At 40.4% G+C, this 18,650-nt stretch overlaps 1 protein-coding gene across 3 annotated transcripts in view; it reads left to right on the top strand.

The window, feature by feature from the left end:
* Window positions 1–18,650, top strand: part of NELL1 (neural EGFL like 1) — a 1,041,756-nt gene that overhangs the window by 503,298 nt on the left and 519,808 nt on the right. For all 3 annotated transcript variants that reach the window (XM_027532215.1, XM_027532213.1, XM_027532214.1), the window contains exon 13: window positions 13,591–13,716. In XM_027532215.1, coding sequence (XP_027388016.1) covers window positions 13,591–13,716 — 126 coding nt within the window. The remainder of the gene's footprint in view (window positions 1–13,590; window positions 13,717–18,650) is intronic.

Below are 18,650 nucleotides of genomic sequence, written 5' to 3' on the forward strand. Positions count from 1 at the left end.
GTTCTTTGCTGCTCAGTTTTCTTTATGGTCTAAACTCTCACATCCATACATGACCACTGGAAAAACCATAGGTTTGACTAGATGGACCTTTGTTGGCAAAGTAATGTCTCTGCTTGTGAATATTCTGTCTAGGTTGGTCATAACTTTTCTTCCAAGAAACGAGTGTCTTTTAATTTCATGGTTGAAATCACCATCTGCAGTGATTTTGGAGTCCACGAAAATAAAATCTGTCATTGTTTCCATTGTTTCTCCATCTATTTGCCATGAAATGATGGAACCGGATGCCATAATCTTAGTTTTTTTCAAAATGTTAGCTGTTATTACTTTTTAAAGGTTTTTCCATTTAAAAATAGTTCAAATGGTAGAAATTAACATAATGTAAAACAATTATCCTCTTGTTAAAAATAAATAAATTTTTTTAAAATTAAAAAAGTAAAAATAGTTCAAGACCAGTGCACTGTATGGAAATCTGATTCTCTTCCATTTCCTTTCTTTTGAATGGTGTTTTCATTGTACATTTGGATTGTGTTATCAGAAGAAAGTGGATTATGAGTCATTATTTTGTGGGTTTTTTCCCTCTTTTCTCCTCATCTGTTTATTTTTGTAGTTTTTCAGCAATCACAATTCATAGGGTTCTGGACTTGGTGATTTTAAGAACCAGTTTAAACACTTTATTATTTTGGGTTTCCTAGTTCATGTTTCATATAGAGAAAATGGATTCAGTCTGATGTATAAAAATTTGGAGTGGTGAATAATGTTGGTTTCATTTCAAAAATATTGTTTTGTTGAAGGAATCTCTTCCGAGGAGGGAAAGTCCACAGAAAAGAAGCTGTTCTTCCTGAGGACATTCAGCTGATTTTCATTCATTACACAGATGCTGGTTCATTATAAGGAGCTGGTTTTATGGAACCCCAGTTCCATAAATGTTCATTAATGTGTGCATTAATGACCTGCTCATAGATCCACAGTCTCTGGTTTGTTTGTGGAATTCAGAGCCTGGTAATTAATCACTAGTTAACTTGATGCTCTAGTGAATCAGATCTGAACCTCGGGCACCAAATCATTTATCTTTAAATGACTAAAACCTTTGCACTTTATTTTGACTGCATGGGAAAAGCAGTGAATGAACAATTTGACCAATTGTGACTATAGGGAGTTGCTATTTAATTAATCATGGACAGTGAATAATCTTGATGAGAAAGGGAAAGCTAAGGTTACCCTGTAGAGCGGTAGAATAGATACCAGGGGTTCAAATTCTCTGAGGTCATCTTCTAGCTGTCTAATAACCTTGTGTGTCTTTGTAAAATAAAAAATATTAATATATACCTATCTGTATGGTACTTGTGAGGATGAAATGGATTATACATGTCTAGTGCTTGGTAACTATGTTTGGCACGGAGTAATGATCAATAAATGCTGCCAATAATTGAGAGATTAGTTGCAACTAAAGGATGCTTTGTTAGTGGTGTTGCACTCTTCCATTTCATTCACTCTTACCTGACTTTCCTTTATCTTTGTAAAGCAGAGAACAGTTGCCCAGAATATCTCCATTTCCCCCAATTTTCAGCCATCCCTGGTAATCACCACTCTATCAATTTCTATGAGGTTGGCTTTTTTAGATCCCACATATAAGTGGTAACATGTGGTATTTGTCTCTCTGTCTGAGACAGAAGCACTTATTTTACTTAGCATAATACTCCCACAGTTCATCCATGTGGTCACAAATGGTAGGAATTCCTGCCTATGGCTAAACAATATTCCTCTGTGTGAGTGTGTGTGTGTGTGTGTGTGTGTGTGTGTGTGTGAACACTCACATCTTTATTCATTCATCTTTCGATAAATAGTACTAAGTTCTTAGTTATAAGATGAATAAATTCTTGGGATCTAATGTGCAGCATGGTGACTATAGTTAACAATAGTATGTATTTGGAAATTGCTAAGAAAATAGATTTTAAATCTTGTGTCCACAAAAAAATGATAATTATGTGGCCTAAAGGAGGTGTCAGCCAAGGCAGTGGTGGTGATCATTTTGCAATGATAAGTGTATCAAATTTACACATTGTATACCTTAAACAATGTTATATATCAATTATGTCCTCATAAAGCTGAGGGAAAAAGAATTGCCACCCAGTTAAATCAAAGTGATAAGGGAAGGCCATCAGCACTTATGAAGGCATCTTCTTGCCTTCTCAAGATTCATCACAGATATATTTTTGGTGAATTCTTCCTCGGTCGTTTTTGATGGAATTAGCCACTTCTTCTTCGAGTAAGTCATGTTCAGGTGACTGCCTCTCCACTGGATTGGGACTGGTTCTGTGTGGTCTGGCTATTTTCACTTAGCATAAAAGCCAGAAGACAAGGACTGCATCCCACTGAGCTTTGGGATCTTGACTGCCTCTGGAATCTAGCAGTCTCTTAGTAGCTCTGGAATTTCCTTTCCCAGTGGTAGGGAGCAGAGTAGGCTGCAGTCCATGGGGTCACCAAGAGTCAGACACGACTGAGCGACTTGACTTTCACTTTTCACTTTCATGCATTGGAGAAGGAAATGGCAACCCACTCCAGTGTTCTTGCCTGGAGAATCCCAGGGACAGGGGAGCCTGGTGGGCTTCTGTCTATGGGGTCACATAGAGTCAGACATGACTGAAGTGACTTAGCAGCAGCAGCAGCAGCAACAGCAACAGCAATGGTGGGGAAGGCACAAGATCTTCATAGCTTCCATAGCTGGCTTACAACTCTTGAGGACACCTCAGACCTTTTTGGAAGCACTCCCTGGTTTTGTTGGTACCGTTGGCTGAAGTGTAGGGTTCAGAAATGGATAGATTCAGGTAGTCTGGGCACAGCCTACAGCTGAAACTGAATTCATCACCTTTCTTTCAGGGTGCTTCTTTCCTTGTAGATGCTCAGCATCACTTTATAGACCCTCTTGAAGGTCAGAAATAGCAGGCTGGGGAAAAAAGTCATGGAGTGGTATCTTACAGTGTTTTTCTGATGTCAGCTAAAAATTGGTATGCTGTGATTCCCCGTGGCACAAAGAGATGTGTTACTTTATGACAGTATTTAATTCTGAAATTGAACCCAGCAGGGGAAAAAAACATCTTAGCATGAATTTGCAAATATCTGACATAGGTATATATGGAAAACACCTTTAAAATGTCAGAAAATGCAATGATCTAACTTCTAGCTTATGATGTATTTAACCTTGTATGAGAAGAGTTCATTACCGTGCATGGGATGACCAAAAGGGTATTTGAATTTTTAACATGCAAATATTTGATCTGGCAGGAAGCATGTTTGTTTGACACATATCTTAGAAGATGATGTAAAAATTCATCTCACCAGGCAACAGAGATATTTAAAGGGTTATTAAATTATCAGTCCATGGGGGCTGTCATAACAAAATGTCATTGACTGGATGGCTTAAACAATGGAAATTTATTCACAGTTCCGGAGGCTGGAAGTCTGAGATCAGGGTTGGGTTCTGCCGAGGGCTCTTTCTGACTTGTGGATGGCTGCCTTCTCCCTGTGGCATCATCTGCTGGAGCAGGAGGGCATGCTTTTTCATGTTGTTGTTCAGTCGCCAAGTCGTGTACAACTCTCTGTGACCCCATGGACTGCTGCATGCCAGGCTTCCCTGTCCCTCACCATCTCCTGGAGTTTACCCAAGTTCATGTCCGTTGAGTTGGTGATGCCATCCCTGCTTTTTCATATCTTTTCTTAAAGGGATACTAATCTCATCAGGAGGGCACCACTTTCATGACCTCATCTAAACATACTTTCTCTGCAAGGGCTCCATCTCCAAATGCTGTCACAGTGGAGGTTGGTATATGAACATATGAGTAATTTGTGCAGGGAACACAATTAAGTTCAGAGAGGTTATCTAGATACCTCCTGAGACTGTCTTATTGTTCACTTCCCTTGCCCTCCCCTCCGTTCCCTTCTCCTCCCTCCCTTCCTCTCACTTCCTCTTTTCTTTGCCTTCCTACATTCTCTTTACTTCCCCTCCCTAGTCCTCCTTTCTCCTTCCTTGTCCCCTTCCATTCTTCCTTCCATTCACCTCCTCTCTCACTCTCTCCTCCTCCTCCCCCATCTCTCTGTCATGTCCCCACCTCCCCCACAAGCTACTTGTGATCATGTGCTTCAAGACACAGGCATTTGTGGGTTGAATCTGATAGGCAGATGTGTTTTGCTTGCTTCAAAATATTTGAAAAAAAAATGGAGCCATTATTTTAAAAAGTTAAATTAATGCTTGAGAAGACTCTGGGAAATACTGAAGGACAGGGAAGCCAGGCATGGTACAGTCCATGGGGTCGCAAAGAGTTGAACGTGACTTCAGTCATACAGTCAGTTCAGTCGCTCAGTCGTGTCCGACTCTTTGCGACCCAAGAATATGACTTAGCAACTGAATAACAACAACCATGTAAGTTCTCTAGAAATATCAGAGATCTAGCCCACAGTCACTGGAGGAGATACTATAAAGTGATGAGTAGACTTTGGAGCCATGCTGCCTGAATTCACATCCTGGCAGTCCAGGTACCATTGGTATATGACCTGAGACAATTGACTGTCCATTCCTGTGGCCCTTATTTCTCCTCTGTAAAGTGAAGATAACAGTTCACATTCTTTCTATTGTCTTTCTGCCATTGAGGTTTAGTCTCATTTTTCATGTAACACTGGTCTTGTGCTGTGTTTTTTACCTTGTAAGAGAGAACCATTTCTTTGTTCTTGAAAGTAGGCAAATGAAAGAGATTGATAGAGACGGGATAGGAGAGAGAGAGAGAGAAAGAAGAGGATTAATTAATATTTTAAGATATATAATATATACCTTATTTTTTTTGGATGGGACATATTTTACATATTACATATATTTTACATGTGTACATAATGTACATATTTTACACTTTACATATATCTTCTACCTGGCTTCTTCTTCATTTGGTTCATATTTCTATATTCTACAGGCATTTCTCTACTCTTGCTTTAGGAAGAAAACAATAATTATAGAGAATTACATGGAACACTGGATAAAACACTAATTCCAGAGTTAGAAGGCCTTGATTCTGTTACCAGCTCAGTGATTATCTGTGTACCCTTGGGCAAGTCAGAATTCTTTTCAAGGACTTTATTTTCTCATCTGAAAAAGGTCATAATAATTCATATCTTGTCTGCTTCACTGGAGTTTTATAAGTTCAAATCAGAGATCATGTAGGCCCTCATTTGAAAAAAATATTCAGTATGACACAGATGGGAGCATATTGATAGATCTCATATCAATGCCAGTGCTACCATGTTTTCATAAGTCATGATTTCTGAAAAGTCAGGAGATTAAAGTCTGGTAGAACTGCTCTGCAAGTAATCTTACTAGTTCCCGGAGGGCTTTTCCAGAGCTGTGCTTTTGTTGGAATATCTGTAACTAGAGATGGCTGTTCTTCATTTTCTGGGGACATGCCAACTCAGTTGACACAGGCACCAAGGGGCCGTGTGAAGGTTCAGGTCATCTTACTAGTATTTTCCAGGACTTGTGTCTTGGAAAAGGCAACTGGAACATTTTCAAGCTCATTGAAACAGGAGGGAAAGGGGTGGCCCAAAATAAAATGTTTCGGAGACGGGGTTTAGGATGCATTGTGAGGACAGAAACACCTGAATGTGTCAATAACTTTAGAATCGGGGAAGTCTTTAGATGCTCTCTGGTCCAACTGGTCACTTCATAAATGGAAACACTGATGTCTAGAGAAGTGCCCAGTGCTAGAATTAACTAATAGAAAGAGCAAGAAGAGGGCTTGACTCTTGGCTGCCAATTTAGTGCCTGTGGTTCAACAGAGTGGAGCAAGTTTGCTCCTGGAGTCACAGAGACCCGGGATGATGTCATAGGTGCTCTCCCTGTCATTTCTGATGCCAAGCCATTGGATGCCTGGGGATAATGAAATGAGACTCACCCAGTCTCAATAAATATTGATTTTCTTTCTTCACTCTGTTTCATTTTTAAATGCTCATAGGGAGTGGACCCCCTTGCTCAACCCACTGCATCTAACCCTCTCTGGGTTGCCTTTTTCTATTCTTAGGCAGCAAATCTGAGAAGATCACACTGTTTTATTTAGAAAATTCTTTGCATTTGCTTCTATCTTTGCTACCCAAGCCTGACGCTCTAATTTAATGATGATAATGATGCCAAATTCAGCTCTGTTTGTTCTGAGCAGTCTTGTACAGATGGAGGCTGGTGATTTGTGAAGAGGCATTATGTCACATCAAATTTCATTTTAAAGTCCATAAGTATACCTTTTTAAAACAAAAACAAACTGCTTCACTTTCCTGGGGAGGGACATAAATCAGGTACTTTTATTACCTCAGAAAATGAGTGCTAATATTTCAAAGGTGACAAGCAATCTCGAAGAATAAATCACAATTTGAGCCCCATTATACTGGAGCTGCTATATACCACAGTGGGGTTTCGAGACGTACAATATTTAATAGAAGATCCAGGCCCCTATGTCACTATTTCTAATCCTAGAGGGGGCCTTCAGCAGTCTTAAGCATCCTGAGTTAAGGTTGTATCAAGGGTTCCAGCTCAGAGCAGAATTCTACCACCTGTTTTGGGGTCCTGGGTTACTGGAGTCTAAAGTTTGAAAGAGTTAGGGTTTAATTTAAAAGACCCACAGGAATAGTCATGCAGAGTACACCTTTACTATTTTAACAGAGAGCATCAAACAGAACAAATGCCATGAACATGATGCACAATGACATTCAATTTGGAGATCCGCCTGTTTCCATACATTTCATGGCAGCACCAGGCATGTCGAACACAGTTATAGGCTCGAAAATTTACAGAGAGCTAGAACTGGATCAGGGAGAACGATGCCACATGTGAAGTGAGACTGTGGATTCAAACCCAGGGTTTTACGCTTACGAATTTTATGCTTTGTACAAGTGATCTCAAAATCTCTGAGCCTCAGTTCCTTATCATGACATACAGATATCTATCTCCTATAGGAAGAGTCAAATGGAATAAATGGGGTGCTGCAGTGCTACCTGTGGGGTGCCTAACATAGTTTCTGATATGTAGAAATGACAGATTTTGAATATTAACCAGGTGTCAGGGGCTGTTCATAGGTTTACCTTATGAGGTTAGGGACTATTAGCCTCTTTTCATTTTCATATCATCCTGTGCCTAATGATGTATTTTTAGAATTTTGATCCATTCAACCTTCCAGTAGCTAACTTAGCTGTGGTTCTTAGAAAATCTTGCTAGACTGATCTAGACCTTTAGGTTGAGCCTGGCCTTGAGTGTGTTCAACTTCTCCTTTGAGGTTCAGTCTCAGACATAGCTTCTTCTTGCCTCCTGCTGCTGCTACTGCTGCTAAGTCACTTCAGTCGTGTCCGACTCTGTGCGACCCCATAGATGGCAGCCCACCAGGCCCCCGCGTCACTGGGATTCTCCAGGCAAAAACACTGGAGTGGCTTGCCATTTCCCTCTCTAATGCATGAAAGTGAAAAGTGAAAGTGAAGTCACTCAGTCATGTCCAACTCTTCACGCTGCAGCCTACCAGGCTCCTCCGCCCATGGGATTTTCCAGGCAAGAGTACTGGAGTGGGTTGCCATTGCCTTCTCCATCTTGACTCCTGGCTCTGTGTAAATATCAGAGTGGGAAGGACCATTCCTTGGGAGAGGGACCTGCTTTTTAGGCAAAACTCCATCACCACCTGAGCTGTGGTCAGATTTCTTTTCAGGCTTATATTTAAAACCCTCATTGCTTTGGGCTCACTCAGTTTCTCTCTCTGAGTATCAGTTCGTTCTTTAATTGGGGAGTTCTGTTTGTTTATTTTCCTTGATTTGGTAATTTTATAACCTTTTAGGATCTTTTGTCTGTGAACAAAAAGCATTTGACCTAGGCTTATTTTGAAAAATCTCAGTTGTTTGCTCATTCTCAGGATTTTCTCAAGATATCCCAGCTCTCTAAAGACGTTGATTGTGTTTTGATTCTCTGTATAATCAGATTTGCTTGTGGAGCACTCTTGAGTTCTCTTGAAACTGTCTGCAGTGTTGTGCCTTTCCCTGAGTTTGGAGAGGCAGTCTTTCTTAGGCAGATGTGTTTCTCCTTGTCCCTTGTCCCCATCCTGAAACCAGGGGAGTTGTCAATTCTTTTCTTTCTTCCATCCTCTTGTCTCAAGAGACCCAACCCATGCCTCTAAACATTTTACTTTCTTTGTCTCCCTACCGTTTTTACCAGGAAATGATTTTTATATCTGATGTTTGTATGATAGAAGATAAGCAACAAAGATAAAGTAGTGACAGTTTAATTTTCTGGTACATTTGTCAAATTTTCTGCCTTATTTTATTCTTTTTGTGGCCTTCCTTGGGTTCAGTCTCTGGGTCAGGAAGATCTCCTGGAGAAGGGAATGGCTACCCACTCTAATAGTCTTGCTTGGAGAATTCTATGGACAGAGGAGCCTGGCAGGCTACAGTCCACGGGGTCACAAAGAGTCGGACATGACTGATCAGTGAACACTTTCACTTTCACCAGGAAATCGAGATATGCCAAGGCTGGAATTACCAGTGGTATGAATTGAAAATGAAACGAACTCAGTGCCACATCAGCAGAGCAGCAGGGCTGTGGTGTGGGAGTGGCTCACATAGAGCAAGGGTTGGATAAACCTATGTGGGAAATTCTCCCTGGGATTTCCTAACATCCTCTTTCTGGTTTTTGAAAATATTTCTGTTCAGGGCTTGGCATCCTGTGAAACAAGGTGATAGCTTGGTTGTTAGCGTCAAAATAAACTCTTTATGGCTGAATAACTCCTTCAAATCCAGATGAGGCTGCTGCCTCTCAATAGTTATGCAATGGCCTGAGGGAAATGAGCTAGGAATTTCTCTGTGGGAGGAGCCGACAAGGGTCCATAACAGAGAAACGTTGATTCTCATCAGTGGCCTGATTGGCAGCTGTGGCCCATAGGCTGAAGACTGCATTGCCTCTAAGGCAAGTCCTGACTAGTTCCTCATCTTAAAAAATGGCTAGGCATCCTAGCAGTATAGAATGAGATCACTGTAGCTTCATCTCTGTGAGTAAAATACCAGTGTGATTTAGCCTTCAGCTTGCCCTGCTCCAATCTATTCTCTTCACTGCAGCCGAGCTATAGTTTAAATACAGAAATTGGACTTTGTCACCGCCATGATTTAAGCCCAGGCTCCTTTATGTGGTCTCCAGAACCCAGCAGAGGTGGCCCAAGCTCATCTTTCCAGTTTGTCTTCAAATAGGCAAAGTTCCCTTCTCTGAATTCTTTTCATTCTTCCCTATCTGGTATGTTATTTTTCTCCCCTTCACCTGTTTCATTGCTATTTCAGGTCTTGGATGAACAGGCACTTCTATAGAGAGTCCATCATTCAACTTCTCAGACTAGGTCAAATCCCCGTTAAATGATCTCACATTATTGGTAGAACATGTAAGTTCCGCTCAGCGTCTTGCCAGGCTGTGAGGTCTGTGATGGTGTTTTATTCATCACTCTGCATTTAAAAGCATAGTAGAGGGCTAATTAGTGTTCTTTGAATGTTCAGACTAAATGGTCCTCTCTCTTTATAACTCTGTAAAGACAAAAAGTTTAGGCTCTGCAGTTTTCCTTCTGTTTCCTCATCTCCATTCTCAAAGCTGAATTTCTGTTCATCTTTCAAGATCAAATTTAATGATCTCCATTGCAGTGCTTCTCATGGTCATTCTCTGTGCTGGTCAGGGTAGACTCAATGGCTTAAATTAACAAAAGCATATTTCTAGGTCATGCAACATGTCCATCACGCTAATCTGGTGACCTGCTCCTCAGGGACGCAGGCTGAAAGAGCTTCCATTTCTGTGCTTCTATAATTTCCAAGACAGGAAGAAGGAAATGTGATAAATCTGATGCTGGCCCTTAATCTTTCTACCTCAAGGTGGTAGGCTTCTCAGATTCATGCTTGGAAGAGGATGGGAAAGTACAGTTGAATTATTTGCTCAGTAGGAGGAAATCTGGTAATATACTGGATGAGATGTGCTAATGCAGACCAGCCCCCTCTTATATCTGGCTTTTCTTGGTCTCTCAACCTCTCACTTACAATGATCTATTCTTCCACTCTCACATGGTCAAATAAAAGATCCTGTAATCAGCAACAACTAAATCACCTTTGACATCTTAGTGTCAAGCACATCACTCTATAACTCCATCTTCTGCCTTTCCAGCTCACACACTGTAGTACTCACACTGGAATCATTTCTGCCTCCCTCAGGAGTCCTGCTGAAGTTAGGGTTCCCTGGGAAGCAAACTCTGAGATGGAGACTGACATGCAGGAAGCTTAATAGGGATGCAATGCCTATGGAGGAAGGGAAAGATACAGAATTGCGCAGAGGGAGGGGTTAGCTGAATCTCATTGAGTGCTCTGAACCTGGTATAATCTTTCACAATTATCTTAAGTTACTGTTAAGGAGAACCATCCTTCAGTGAAGGTTGTCCTCAGGGTGGGGGTGTGACTAAGGGTGAGGCAGCTCACATAAGTCAAGGACAGTTTTCCTCAAAAGCTAACAGTTGAAAATTTGAAGCAGGCAGTACTTCCAGCGGCTGGGGGAACAAGTTCTTTAGCTTTGAGCTGGGCAGTGCATTTCAATTCCCTCTTGTCCTCACTTCTTTCCTTAATAACTGCGATTCCTTGGCATCTCAGGATCATCAGCTCTTTTCTTGCAACATCAGTTCCCTTGTTTCTCATTTTAATCTATCCTGTTTGTTCAAAAACTCATCTTTGGGTACACCTCTTTCCCACTACCCTGCCCCTTCCCCAGGTATCTGGGTGCATCTGGAGTGAAGCACATGGCCACACTGACTGCTCTCACTTAGCATTTATGGTCACAGGTCACATGTACCTCTGTAGCCACCTACTATACTCTCTAGTAAATGGTTTCCTTCTTTCCACTTCCCTGGTGGCTCAGATGGTAAAGTGTCTGCCTACAATGCGGGAGACCTGGGTTCAATCCCTGGGTCGGGAAGATCTCCTGGAGAAGGAAATGGCAACCCACTCCAGTATTCTTGCCTGGAAAATGTCATGGACGAAGGAGCCTGGTAGGCTACTGTCCATGGGGTCACAGAGTCTGACACAACTGAGCGACTTCACTTTCCCCAAATGATGACTTCGTACCTTTCCCCCCCTCTTTAAACATCTAGTACCACCTTCTTCTCCTAATTCTCAGATGTTACTCTCTCATTTCACTGAGAAAATTAAAAAACAAGCAAAGGAACATTACTTCTTCTTTCCACCACCAAATATACCAACTTTCGTCCCTTATCTGTTAGTTTCATTTTTGTTGTAAAAATGACTTGCTCCATCTGTGGACTGGAACTCAACTCCTCTTGTCTCCTCCAAGACTTTACTCCTGCAGAAATCTGCTCTCATTCTTTTTGTCTTTAATGAGTCTGTTGCAATATTATGTCTGTTTATGTTTTGATTTTTTTGGCTCTGAGGCATGTGGGGTCTTACCTCCCTGACCAGGGATTGAACCTACACCCCCTGCATTGGAAGACAAAGTCTTAACCAGTGGACCATCAGGGAAATCCCTGCTGTCTCTTCTATAATGTCAGTTTTCTTCACTAGTGTTGAATCATGTCCAACTGTGTGTAAACATTCTGTGATCTTTTCCAGAACGGTCTTTAAATAAGACTGTCTTTAAATATGGAGTCTCCCTAGAGCTACTACAGTTTTTCTTCTCTTGATGGCAAAATATCTCAAAAAGTTTCCCTTGTTTTTCTGTCTCCTTCATCTTTCCTTCTTTCTTTAATTGACTCCACTTTCCCCAAACTTCTCTTAACAGCTCAAGGGCAACAATGAACTTCTTGCCAAATCAAAACGTTAATTCTGTCTCTATCTTATTCAACTTTTTCAGCATCAGGTGACAAACCTAACCATTATTCCTTTCTTGAAACACTTTTCCTCTTGACTTTTATGATATTCATTCTTCTGTAAAGCAAAATGCTTTAATGATGTAAGGAACCGACTTATTTAAGAATTCTATTGCCTTGAGTGCCAGAAAGATCTGAAGCACCTCTAATGATTTCATGCAGTTACTATCCTATCCCAAATTTTGGGGAGAGTCCCTTCCACACCCAAGCTTGATGTACTCATATATTATACAATTTTTATATTCCTGTTGGCTATTTGTTTTGAAAGCTCATGATACTGTGCACGTAGAATTATTGATTGCCTGAATTCTTTCACTAAGTTTTGATGTTTGTTTCTTAAATTTATGGAAGTCTTGCTGACTATGTCTTCTTTCAGAGCCTCAGTTAACTTTCAAGTATAGGATAACAGATCTTTAGTACTGAAAAGAATCTGATATTATTTTGGGGTGTTTTATTTAGGAAATAAATCCATCTACATTTATTTTTACAGTAAATAAATGAGTTTTCAGTGCACAGAAATGCAGTTTCTGTGCATGAAGATTACTAGGATTTCAGTGATTATCTTAGTCGTAATGCTACATTTGACTAGTGATCATTTTCAGAGTGCTTTCATGAGGTAAATCATAGTAAATAAGAGTCAGACGTTTGATTTCAAATTGTGGATATAGTGTGTTCTTACAGGATGACTTAGTGCCAAACATTTAACTTCTCTAAGCCTCAGTCTAGACTTTAGAATGATGGTAGTGCTGTACTTCACTCACGGAATTGTATGTGGGTAAATTAGATGGCACATTGAAAGATATAGAGCAGTAGGTTCAGAAGTAATCTGGATGATGAGGGTCACCTGCTAGTAGTTAACCAGACTGGAGCTAGAGCTCGTATTGGCTATTTTGGATTCCCACAATGTTTTTATTCTTCCGTCTCCCAGGCCATCACACGGCAGTCTGAGTAAAATAAATGTAAACCCATTTTTTAAAACATAAACTCTAGAAAAGACTAAACTCTATGCTTATGGTTGTAGGTTATCTTAATTCTTATCATGAACTTTTTATAAGACAGAAGGTGATGCTCTGATCTCCATTCCAAAGAGAAAAAGATCTTTTTTGTTGAATCATTCCATTATTCTGTGACATGGGATGTATCTCCAGGTCAAGCGATGAAAGACATTCATTTTCATTAGACAGCAGTTGCTATCTATATTCATAGTACAACATGGGAGAAAGTGGCTCCACAATCATTTTGTACCAGATGGATTAAAGCAAGTATTAGTAAGAAAAACAAGCAGAGAGAGGCTGAATTCTCTTGATCTCTGTGATGAAAGCCACACTGTGTACAGTGGACAACTAATGAATATTCATTGGTGTCAATGCCTGGACACAGAACTCCTTGATTTGGGACATTGAAGCATCCTTTTTGGTGAAAGAGTAATAATAGATTCAGTCTTCAAGCTTCTTGAGTTCTTCACTGTTGTGTCCCACCATGCATCTTTCTAGAAAGATTTTCAGCTTTAGACGGAATCTGCTACACCAGCTGAAATTTGCGCTTAAGCTTTTGTGCTAATGCATCTTGCTTTTTCTCTTACCTTCCATGGGCATTCATCTTTTCTAATTTCATTGTCAGATGATCACATTCTAGTTCAGTCATTCATCTAACTGTGTTATTGCTTCTTTTTTTTTTTCTTCTTCTTCAGATATTGATGAGTGTGCAGCTAAGATGCATTACTGTCATGCCAACACTGTATGTGTCAACCTGCCCGGATTATATCGCTGTGACTGTGTCCCAGGGTACATTCGTGTGGATGACTTCTCTTGTACAGGTGAGTGCTAAGAAGCAGTGTTGCTTTTCTGATTCAATCCTTCTCTGCATCATATCTGTGTTGTTTCACTTAGCTCCAAGTACACTAATACTATTGTTACCAAACTAATTCTTCTCTTTAATTATCTTACCATCAAGATTTTTTGAAAAAAAATGATAATTTAAGTCTGCATAATTTATTTCCACTCTTGTTATGTCTGTCTCTGTATGTGTGCATGCATACATTCGTATATGGTTTGAATTTGAAGTCTCAGTTGCCAATGGTAACACTGAAGGACTTAGAGATTCCTTTTCCAAAAAGAGAAAAGTATCAAACTATTCTCCTTTCATCAAGGTGAAATGTTTTTGTATCTGAGAAAATGTACTTTGTTTTCACTGGGAAGGACAAGAGCTTAAAGTATGCAAGAGTGCCTAGTGGGCGGGATTGGGTCTATGGTGGGTCACTCAAGACTTTTCACTGACATATTGTTAGTTTCTCCTCTCTTCTCCCTTCATCACACTGGGCTGTCAGCCCTAAACTGGAATGCCAGGCATTGTGGTTGGTGTCTATGTGTGAGCAGTGCTAGCTTGTGGGCATTTGGTTTGAGGTTCCATTAGCATTTAAGTCATGAATATGGAGACATGAGCAGTCAGTTGGCTAGGATGTGAGAAGGTTCTGATTGTGTCTTCTTTTGGGTGAAATGTGTTTAAATGCCTGATCTGTAACCTGTAAAAAAAGGACTCCTTGAATATAAGATTTCAGTCATGGTGTGTATTTCTCTGACTCTTGTATCTTTCTCTTGGTCCTAATGACTTTGGTATATAAACAATGATTTCTTCACTCACAATGGAATGGTACTCATTTCTAAATATTTTGTGTTTTGAATGACCCTTCCAAAAGTACAAAAAGTTACAAAAGTTTGAGAAGTATGTTTGTATCTCCAAATACTTTTACTCTTGTTTGTTGTATTAATAATATTTTAAAGTTACTGTTCTTTGGCTAAAAGGACTAGTGATTTCAGATTGATGTGGTTTCTGACTCTCACAGTTGGTCATGTCTAATTATCTGTCTTTTACATGATTTTCTTACAAGAAAATCCCTGGAGAAAAAGAGATTTCATAAATACTATGCTGAGGCATAAACATTTTAAGAGGACAAAACTCCTGTGGACCTGTCAACAAACAATTGAGAAATCTGTGATGTTCTAGATGACTACTACTCTGTTCTCATTAGTCTATCCCTGGTCCTAACTTACGGTAGTTCTGACATTAGGCAGAGGCAGCGAATCGCCTCCCAACACACTGCACCTTATCATGCAGCCCAGACCTAATTAAGGCACTGCTGGGTGGAAATTATATGAGAATCCATAACACCTCTGCTCTTACTTTGTCATGGAAGGAGGAAGGCAAGAGCTGGTACTTATTGAAGGCCTATTAAAGACAGGGTGACAATATACAGCCTTGACGTACTCCTTTTCCTATTTGGAACCAGTACATCATGAGAAACGCTGGACTGGAAGAAACACAAGCTGAAATCAAGATTGCTGGGAGAAATATCAATAACCTCAGATATGCAGATGACACCACCCTTATGGCAGAAAGTGAAGAGGAACTCAAAAGCCTCTTGATGAAAGTGAAAGTGGAGAGTGAAAAAGTTGGCTTAAAGCTCAACATTCAGAAAATGAAGAACATGGCATCTGGTCCCATCACTTCATGGCAAATAGATGGGGAAACAGTGGAAACAGTGTCAGACTTTATTTTAGGGGGCTCCAAAATCACTGCAGATGGTGACTGCAGCCATGAAATTAAAAGACGCTTACTTCTTGGGAGGAAAGTTGTGACCAACCTAGATAGCATATTCAAAAGCAGAGACATTACTTTGCCAACAAAGGTCCGTCTAGTCAAGGCTATGGTTTTTCCTGTGGTCATGTATGGATGTGAGAGTTGGATTGTGAAGAAGGCTGAGCGCCAAAGAATTGATGCTTTTGAACTGTGGTGTTGGAGAAGACTCTTGAGAGTCCCTTGGACTGCAAGGAGATCCAACCAGTCCATTCTGAAGATCAGCCCTGGGATTTCTTTGGAAGGACTGATGCTAAAGCTGAAACTCCAGTACTTTGGCCACCTCATGTGAAGAGTTGACTCATTGGAAAAGACTCTGATGCTGGGAGGGATTGGGGGCAGGAGGAGAAGGGGACAACAGAGGATGAGATGGCTGGATGGCATCACTGACTCGATGGATGTGAATCTCAGTGAACTCTAGGAGTTGGTGATGGACAGGGAGGCCTGGCGTGCTGCGATTCATGGGGTCACAAAGAGTCGGACACGACTGAGCGACTGAACTGAACTGAACTGATTGACAGGTGCTCTGCTCAGCAGTATGTATGTATGGATGAAGATGGAAGAACTAGCCCCAGAGTTACTTTTAGAAAGAGCTGTGTTGTTCGGAGTCAAAGGCAAGGGTATGGGTATCAGTGGGTACTCCATCCCCCCTCTTAAAAAACATAGAGCTACAGGAAAAAATGTATACACACATATTTTGTTTTGTTTGTGTGTATGTTTTGTCTGAGAGAGAATATAAAAGTTAGAACAAAAGAGAGAAAAAAAGAGAAACCCGCCAGAGAGCCAAAGGCTGGGTGCTATGGAGCAGTGATCCCCTGCCTGATTGGCACCAGGGACCAGTTTTATGGAAGACAATTTTTCCATGAACTGATTGGGAATGGTTTTGGGATGATTCAAGTGCATTACATTTATTGTGCATTTTATTTCTATTATTATTACATTAGCTCCACCTCAGATTGTCAGGCATCAGATCCCTGAGGTTAGAGGTGCCTGCCGTAGAGGACAGGGGCCAGTGAAAACCACCCAGGGAAAGGAAGGCTGAAAGGATTTTTCAGGATAGGAATATTTAACATGAGGTGATTTGTTGTGGTGGTTTTGCTGTGTAGTATGCAATGTGAGTCTTCCTCAGTGACCCTCTAACCTTTACCAAAATCTGCCGCTTAAAGGTGAACCTCCCCCTTCCCACCCTAAAGAAATTTAAGTTAACATGGCAGACAGCAGAAATGGTACATATGTGTATATGAAGGATAGCATGACCTCAGAGGCAGAGGTAACTCTTCCTATCCTTTCCCTGATGCCCAGAGTGTGTTTAAACAGACATACATGCATCATAGTCACCATGGCCTCCTCTCAGGAGTGTCAAAAATCTCGATGAGGGCTTTGGACTTCCTCCCATAGACCATAGGATTGAGGATAAGACCTCTTTCTTTAAAACAGAAATCTTCCATTGGTCCCAGATTTTATTATCTACTGCCCATTTTTCTGCTGCTTTTCACAGCAAACCTCCTCATTGATTTGTCAGTGGTTATTGTTTCCATTGCATGTACTTCCTTCACATCTCCTCTTCCACCCCTCCCATTAAGTCTTCCAGTCTCACCATTCAGCAGAGAGTGTGTTTATCAAGGTCAACCATGAGCCCCATTTTTCTCAATCTAATCTTATCTTTGTGACCTCTCAGCAGCATTTAGCAGAGCTGACTACATCTTCCTTATTTAAACGCATCATTTTTTTTGACCTTTGAGACAATACGTTTCCTGATTTTCTTTTTATGTCACCGGTGCCTCCTGCCCAGTGTTCCTGGCTATTCTTCTTCCTCTGCTGATATCTGCCCTAGAACCTTTTCTCCTGTTATCTATATAATCTTTTTAGATGTCTGCAATTCAGTATTACAACATTATAGCATCTCTGTCAATAATTTCTGTCCATTTCCAATCTTTCTCATGAGCTTCTGAATTATATATACAACTTGACATCTACACATAGGTATTTAATAGGATTTCATATTGACATGCATGAGAGAGAACTCTATTTTTTTTCTAAATTTATTTTGGAGGAACACTGATGGGAATGAGGAGAGCTGAGAGACAAGCTTTCTCCTTGTGGTCATTTCTCCTCTAGACCAGACTCAAGGGCTTCCATTAGATACCTTCGTAGTCAGCTGGAACTCTGACATTCACCTTCGTGTCCTGAAAATAAGTCTGTTAGACCAAATATGCGCTTGACTCTTCAAGACAGAGCAGGTCCCCACATCTAATCTCTGCCATTTCTTTATTGGTAAAGAATACTTCTTCCCCCAAGCAGTTATAATCCTCTGTAATAAATGAGGTGTATAGTAAATGCATGCCACTGTAGGATGTCTTTTCAGATGCTTTGTTTCCAGGAAGAAAAATTGCTAGGAGAAATTCACAGGCTTGAAGACATCCTTTTGTTTACCTGACATGGCATTTCTCATTATTGACATTCTTATTTCCAAAGATCATTCAAGTCTGTCCCAAGTCAGTAAGTACCTGCTGCCACTGCTCAGTTGGCTTTCCAAGTACATTGGGTCATTTTTTTCTCTTTAATTTTTCTTGGTTTGTCATTTCCTCAGGCACTAACATTTTAGAAGTTAGTAGTCCTATTGAAAATCTGCATTTGATCAAAAATTAGTGATCTTAAAATTAAAGAAGATGTATGCGCTTTGGTGATACATTGATTTAGTCTTTCATTCATTCACTCACTCTTCCATTTATTTATTTGTATGTCCAATATACAGTTATTGTCTATCATGAGTGTTAGGAAATATGACCAAAGAGATGACCGATAAACGACCTCTTTGCTCGGAAGTTCATGGTTAGTGTGGCAATATCTTCAAAGGAGAAAACTCAAATGTGCATTCTCCATCAACAATGTTCTAAGTTTACCAAATCAGTTCTTCTTCAAAGTCTTAGAAGAGTTTAGATAAATATTGGGTATTTCACATCCTACAGTGACGGCCCTTGACAAATTCCAGAGAAGGAACCCCAAAATTGACTTTCCCAGTTCTATGCTGTAACAACAGTCCTTTGACAAAGGCTGTACCACAGGCAACAGATGCCAAGATGATGCTGGAAATAAAGACAGTACATCAAACAGAAA

This window comes from Bos indicus x Bos taurus, chromosome 29, assembly GCF_003369695.1.
Source record: "Bos indicus x Bos taurus breed Angus x Brahman F1 hybrid chromosome 29, Bos_hybrid_MaternalHap_v2.0, whole genome shotgun sequence".
In the NCBI taxonomy this organism is placed as follows: Eukaryota; Metazoa; Chordata; class Mammalia; order Artiodactyla; family Bovidae; genus Bos; species Bos indicus x Bos taurus.